The sequence below is a fragment of the Myotis davidii genome, unplaced genomic scaffold, assembly GCF_000327345.1.
Source record: "Myotis davidii unplaced genomic scaffold, ASM32734v1 scaffold151, whole genome shotgun sequence".
NCBI lineage: Eukaryota > Metazoa > Chordata > Mammalia > Chiroptera > Vespertilionidae > Myotis > Myotis davidii.
Window position 1 is genome coordinate 3,595,713 of NW_006285248.1, and position 7,741 is coordinate 3,603,453.

Below are 7,741 nucleotides of genomic sequence, written 5' to 3' on the forward strand. Positions count from 1 at the left end.
CCACTTGAAAGTTTGGAGCGAAGTTGTGTAAATAGATGGAAATAGGCTAAACCAGTGGTCAGCAAACTCATTAGTCAACAGAGCCAAATATCAACAGTACAACGATTGAAATTTCTTTTGACAGCCAAATTTTTTAAACTTAAACTATATAGGTAGGTACATTGTTATTAACTTAATTAGGGTACTCCTAAGGCTTAGGAAGAGCCACACTCAAGGGGCCAAAGAGCTGCATGAGGCTCGCGAGCCGCAGTTTGCCGACCACGGGCATGATCCTGTCAGTTAAAAGAAATACGACCTAAATGACAGCATTTAGAAGATAACTGTTTCATATTAAAGAGATCTGAAGAGCAGGGATCTGTCTTCCAGAGGCTGTAAAAGAGCCATGGTTAACCTTGCCTTGAACAGTCTTTAGCTTTCAGGCTCCTGGAAAGGGAGATGATCTACCATATTCTACCATCTTTAGCACAAAAGGCAGATTTTTTCCATGATGATAAAGTGCTTCCTACGCCAAGCCACCCTTCCCGGGTGGCCAGGTTATTACGTGGCGCCTACAGGTCCACGGTGCTGCGGGTACCAGGGTCAGCTCTTGACCTCATCTTTATTCTGCTGCTCATCTTTCTACTTCTCAGCCGACTAGGGAGAACTAGTTCTAACTGGGGGATTCACGGTCAGGTAAAGAGCTTTTCTTTAAGGGGTCCCACCTTCCCTCAACTCATCATCTCATTTGCCATTTATTGGATTTCTGTAGGATTTTCATGCAAAAGGTGTCAGCAAGTAAAGAAGTAATTTATTAAGCACTTAACTAAGGACCAGGAACTAGAAAGAAACTTCCATTATGTTCATTAGCCAGCTCATGAAAGAAAAGACCTTCCAACAGCCATAAAAAGCAAGCCCAACCCTCCCGAACGACATGATGAGCAACGTTCTTTAAAAGGAAAGGGACACTGCCCTACCACTTTGGCTCAGAAAATGCACTATTTTCCAAGTTTCGTCTTCAGGATTGTTTTACTCACGTTAATCTGACCATTTATTCAGCTCTTCCTATTTTAATGTAAGCACTGCATTGTCTTAATATTCTATAAATAAAATTTCTGGCCAAAGTTAATCAACTGACCTAAAAAAGAAACTTCTGTCTTATAAAAACATGCATTTGCCCCCATTCGACTCTACAAGTAGTTGAATGGACCATGTTTGTTGCTTTCTGCCTCACCTGGGTTTCTAACTTACTGCTCTTCCCAAGTAATGCTGGGATCAAGGTTCTGAGAACCAAGTATCAGTTTCGGGTTTGCTTATGTGTGTAAAATTATTTTCCGAGTTATTTCTTAATGTAGAAGGCATGAAGAGTATAATCAGCATTCATTAAAGGGCGAATAAGCTGTTGGAGCAAACTCCTAATAGAATTTCACTTGGACAATGAATGAACACCGCTAAGGAAAGTCTCCACCAGCTTTCAGTGGAGAGAATTAGATTGGTATGTGAGGAGAACCGCAAATAATAAATTGGTTTGCAACTGTCCCTAGCTTAACGCACAGTTTTATCCTATTTGAAACCCTACTGACGTCACAGAAGTTGGGTTGCCCTGATAATGCCTCTAAATATTCAAAAGAACATACATGTTTTTCTAATCAAATGGCTCAAGAGCTGAAACCCAGGGAAGCAATTCTACTCTTTCTTACTGGTAAGGAGAATATTTCAAAGTTGATGCCATAGGTCCGTGGATTTTGTGACACTAACATGCTGTATCTGAGCATGTGGTAATAAAACTGTGGTGTTGCTCATGTCCCTGTTGGACCAGAGGAGATCCTTTTCTCTGAAGATGGGAGACATTTGCTAACTGAATATGCTCTGGGTTTCTATTGCAAAAGTGTTATCTTGATGCTCACAATTAAAGGTAAATAGGTCAAGGTTACTCGGTCTCTATTGATTACTGACTTATCTGGTCTGTTGAAATTTTTTCCTGTAAAGAGAAGCACTTTGAATAGATCTATGTCTAAATAACTTAGCAAATAAGAGCCCACAAAGAGTATGCATTATTATTAATGCTAAAATAATCTTCTCACTTCTGAACAGACCGTTTTTTTATGAAAGAACATTTTATAAATGTAAATTTCACAAATGGATACAAACAAGAAACAGCAGTAGTTGCAATTTCCAGTGAAGCAACCTGCAGTTTCTTCAGTTTATTTAGTCAAATATTGAAGGCCTCTAATCAAAGCCCAATCTATTTAACGTGTTTGAAGTAGAAATTTTTTTTATCTTATTTGTCATGACCATCTCCTTCACAGACTGTGAAAACTTCCTTGGAGACATTGAAACTAAATCTTTAGGAAGTGGTGATAAATGCCTAATTCTTATCCCAGAGGTGTCATGACATCAGAATCACTTGTGGGGTATTTTAGAAATCTAGGTGCCTGGGCTCCATCTCAGGAGACTCAATGAATCAAGATCTCAGGGGCAGTAGTTTGAAAATGTATAATAAAACAAAATAAATTCTCTGGTTGACTTGATCCCCAGGAAAATGCAAATTAAAACTACTGTGAGATACCACTACACATTCCCTAGAATGGCTAAAATTAATGACTGACAATACCAAATGTTGTTAGAATGCAGACTAACTGAAAGTCTCCTACACTGCTGGTAGAAAAGCAATTAATACAATAATTTTGGAAAACTAAAGCTACTAAATCTTTTAACACTAAATGGATAATCATGGGTACGTACCCCAAAAGCTAAGTGTCATGTCCATCAAAAGACATGTGTAAGAATGTTCACAACAACTTTACTTATATTAACTAAAAGCTATAAACAACCCAAATGTCTATCAACATTCAAATTGGTCAAAAGTTTGTTATACAGTCGCACAGTGTAATGCTACATAGGATGAAGAACTGCTACATGCCACAGGGATGAATCCCACAGACTTAAGATTGGGAAGAACAAGCCAGACTCAAAGGTTTTTATTTATATGAAGTTCAACTATAGGCAAAACTAATCTATGGTTATAAATGCAAAACAATGGTTATCCTTGGGCTTCTTTTTTGGGGGGGTGGGGGTGGTTATTGGGAAGAAGCATGAGAAAACCTTTGGGGACTAGAAATTTCCATTTCTTGATCTGAGTTTGCCAATGACACAGATTTCTATGTATAGATATAGATGCATATATAAAACTATATTGAACTGTACACTTAAGTTCTGTGCTTTTCATAGTAGTAAGTGATACCCAAATACAAAGTGAAAAAAAAAGAAATTTAAAAGTTTCCTAATTAAGAATCGCGAGCGGAAGCATATGTGTAGTCTTATGTGTTAGTTTCACCTACTTTCATTATTATTTTTTTTAACATATTTTTTGTTATTGCTTTCAGGTGTACAACACAGTAGTCAGACAATCACTAACCTACTTTCCCAAAAAAAAGAAAATCAAACCGAGAATCACACTATTTTTTTTTAAGCCACTATTATCTGGGCATTTTGAGCAAAGTATCTCAACTGATAAGAGACAACTTTCTCATGGTGCACCCAAAAATTAGAGCAGGAGCCTTTGCGCCAAGTTAGTTAGCTGCACACAACCCTTAGGCTGTGCTTCCCGGCACTTGTTCAGCACATTTACCAGCTTCCAAGTCGGTGTGGAAACAAGAATAAACCTGCCCATTTCCAAGAAAAACAAAAGAAATTAGTTTCTATCCTCAAATCTACTAAATAAAAGCCACTCACAGGAACCACACACAGTTCAACCAGCTTAGAATTCAAAAACAGATTCAGCATGCCAGCATTCTGAGTATTCAGTAATAGCAGTGGTCACCTGGGGCAGCGGAAATAACATGGTAACGATATTTTGAGAGGTTCCTGGAATCAAAACACGGGTCAGAGTTTTCCCCTTTCCTTTTGTTTTCAGGAGAAAATTAGTTATTCTCCTAGGGACTGGGGATAGTTATTTTCTCAGACTACACTGTCTAAGCAGATTCTATTTCTTCCCATGTCTAGCCTGAAACGAGTATAATTAAATATCATTTTGTGTTATCAGTTTTAAGGCATGAGTGGGGGCATCTTCAACTCTCAAGGAGACAGATGTAGGTAAAAACAAAAACACCTACTTAGTGATGGGGGGGGGGTGCATCTATTCGGAAGCAAGAGAATATAAAGCAAGTAGCAATGGCGTTGATATTTACCTGGTCATGTTAAACTGTATGAATGTGATCCTAAAGGATAATAGCAGTTCTTGGAAGTTTATTTTGATACAAATCTTTAAGTGTGTAGATGTTTTTAAAACAGAACCTAGCAAAGCCAGCTACTCCAAATGAATAAGGAAAGTCAGTGGTTGATTTAAAAACCTTGTAGCGTGAAATATTTTTGTGGCTCCCTGATACTACACAACGAAGAACTGTTCCTCTTTTACTGATTTCTTCCAAGAAACTCATGTCTTCAACATCGTATAGTCAGACATTTCTTTTGCTGTTGCTAATGCTCACCCGAGGATATTTTTCCATTGATTTTTAGAGAGAGTGGAAGGGAGGAGGAGAGATAGAGAAACAATGTGAGAGAGTCACATCGACTGGTTGCCTCCCAGGGCCGTGCCCTGACCGGGAATTGAACCAGCAACCTTTAGGTGCACAGGATGATACTCAACCAACTGAGCCACACCAGCCAAGGTGAGCATTAGAAATTCTTATTTGGGGGGTTCGCAACACTACTTACCCCTAAATGAGCTTCCAAAAGTTAGACACTCATAGTCCTTAACTGAAAAATGTAGCTCCTCTAAGAGGGGCACCTCATTTCTTTTGTTAAATATATTTAGGAGAATTATAAAGAAAACAAAGAGAGATGGAAGAACACCTACTCAGTCTTTCAGATCAGTCGAATCTATTAAAAAAATAAGGCAACCAATGGGGATAGAAGTCTGCCTTTATGTCCCCCCAATAAATTCTAAATTGGAAGGCAGCAGGCAAAACGAACATCGGCAAGAAGATTATACAATAACTTAAATTATTTTAACTAAAAGTCCATCACATGACAAAACTAATGTGGTATCCAAATCCAGTAATTGTCATTACAGAGTGGTTGTTAAGTAACCATGAAATAAAAAGCTATCTCATTTGTGCCTTTAACTTTAAAATCCTCCACTGCACTCAAATATAGACTGTATATGCAAACAAGACAGGAAAGGAGTTTAACTCGAGTTAGAACTAATACCCCTGACCGACTTAAAATGTGAACATATTTAGTAACTTCACAAAAACAACTGAAGCCTTAACTCCCCACATGAAGCCCTCTCTTGAGGCTTTTAATCAGAGCTCTGGTGAAGAGCTCTCGTTCATTAGCTGCCTCCTGTCTAAACGGGATGCCTCCTTCCCTCTCTCTGCACTGCTCCCTTGGGCATTCTGCAATCCTTACCAAGGGGTTTCCCCAACCCCGCTGGGCCAATCCCGGCCCTGGAAGGCCCTTCTCTTGGCCTGCTCACTGGCCAGAGAGGAAACAGCATGCTGACCTAAGCTAATTAGAGATGATTACTGTTTCATTTCAATCCCAAACTTGATGTTGATTGTTAATACAATTTTTCCACCCCTCAATGAATCTCCAGCACTCCTAAATATAGATATTTGGAAATGCACACTTGTGAACTTGAGTATAAATGTGAAGACAATAGGGTCAAAGACATTATTCCTGATTCTTGGCTCTGCAAACCTTACATAGGTTCTTTGTGTTTGTTTAACAAGGAAGAGAAGTGGCCAGGGGATACGTGGTCAGGACAGCCATATACACGCACCTGGAGAGGAATTCCACTTGTGAAACTCTTCCTGAGGCCTCTTCTGAGGACAAGCACCCCAAACCTCAGCTCCTCAAGCAACTCTCCCCTGGCCTTTTGGAGTCAAGGAGAATTCCATTCCTCCTCTTTCTAGCCCCTAAGGCTGGAGGGTTCTGCACCCCTCCCTTCACTTACGTAGAAATACTACTTCCTCCAAAAGTCCTGTGTTTTCCTCTGAGCTTTCTTCACTACCTCTTTTCTGAACCTTAAGCCCCCTCTTACCTCTGTGGTAAGTAAACTCATTGTACTTTTTCATCATGTTTTGTGATTAATTCTCATTTGCTTTTCATAGTTATTGACACCTGCCGTGGCAACATAGTTTTAAAAATAACTAAAGAATTACATTGAGCCACATGAAAATGCTGCTTTTAATTGGTCAAAAATATCAGCAATGTAATAAGTTCAAAGTAATATTCATATAGGAATGTTATAAGTTGAAAGTAATATTCATACAGGAACTCAAGAAAGGCTCTGAAATAGTATGTCTTCTTGTCACCTTCTTCTTCAGGACAATTATTTAGACACTGCCCCACAATGGCTAAATTTCTCTTTCTAAAATCTATAAAAAGTTGCAGCCCAGTCTGATTAAAGGGTTCAGTTGCTTTTTCCAAATGTTATTACTATTATTAAAAAATCCCAAGTATTATATTGTATAACTGAAATAACAAAGAATTTCATAACCATTCTAAAAATGCAATAATAAAGGAAAGAGGTTGAATAGGAGAATCTTGAACTTACCTTCTTCTGTAGGATTAAACCCACAGATGTCGCAAATACAGCGAACCCACTTATTCATCTCTTCCTCGCTGTCTGCTACCAAGTAGAAAATCCGGTCAATGGTGTTGATATCAAAAATGTAGCTGTTTTCAAACTCTTTTTTGTTAAATGTCAACCCAGCATCAACTTGCTGACATAAATTTAAATCAATTATGCGGATAGGCTTCTTGGCATGATCATTTTTGTAATATTCCAAGACGTCTGGATCTCCAGTCAAACGGCCACTGCGTAACACAAACCATCTCCTCTTCCACGCCTAGAAACAAAACAAAAATATCCACCTCGTGTTAACTTGAGAAAGTTTTCAAGAAGATGCGCATTTATCAAATCAATTTTACAAAGGCATTGTCTAGAGAAAGTCACATACAATGCTTTCTTTGTTTCCGTAGACTTATCTACCACTCCAGTGGAGTTTACTGATGCCCAAATTAACTTAATAATGTGTATCTATACATGTTTATTACTTTCTATTAGGGCTCCTAATAGAATATGAGAAGATATTGATTGATATTAAAAGATATCACACCAATATGTGATATCAAGTCCACAAAACAAGGAAGATTTAGGTGTTACTAACTAAAAAAGCAGTGGCTTCAACAAATGATGCTAGAAAAACAGATAGCCACATGCAAAATATTGGACTTAGAGTCCTGTCTTACATCATATAAAAATTAACTCAAAATGGATAAAAGACTTAAATGTAAAAGCTAAAACTATAAAATATGACAAAAGCTGCATGACATTAGATTTGGCAATAACTTCTTGGATATGACACTGTGAGCACAGGAAACAGAAGAAAAATAAGAGTAAACTGATCTACTTCAAAATTTATAAGTTTTATATGTTGAAGGATATGATCAACAGAGTAAAAAGGCAACTCAAAGAACCAGAGAACATATTTGCAAATCATATATCTGATAAGAGATTAATGTCCGGAATACATAAAGAACACCTATAACTCATTAACAATAAAAATAAACCACCCAATTAAAAAATGGGCAAAGTGTTTCAATAGACTCTCAAAGAAGACACACAATTGGCCAATACATGAAAAGATGTTCAATATCACTATCATTAGAGAAATGCAAATCAAAACCATAAAAAGATACCAATTCATACATATTAGAATAACTACTACCGAAAAAGCGGAAATGTTTTGTATTC

The 7,741-nt window shown here is 37.7% G+C and overlaps 1 protein-coding gene across 2 annotated transcripts in view; it reads right to left on the bottom strand.

Annotated features, from left to right (window-relative positions):
* Nucleotides 1-6,833, bottom strand: part of GAB1 (GRB2 associated binding protein 1) — a 33,000-nt gene extending 26,167 nt beyond the window's left edge. For both annotated transcript variants that reach the window (XM_015558903.1, XM_015558902.1), the window contains exon 1: nucleotides 6,539-6,833. In XM_015558903.1, the coding sequence (XP_015414389.1) occupies nucleotides 6,539-6,596 (58 nt within the window). In that variant the 5' untranslated portion in view covers nucleotides 6,597-6,833. The remainder of the gene's footprint in view (nucleotides 1-6,538) is intronic.
* Between the last annotated feature and the right edge of the window lie 908 nt (nucleotides 6,834-7,741).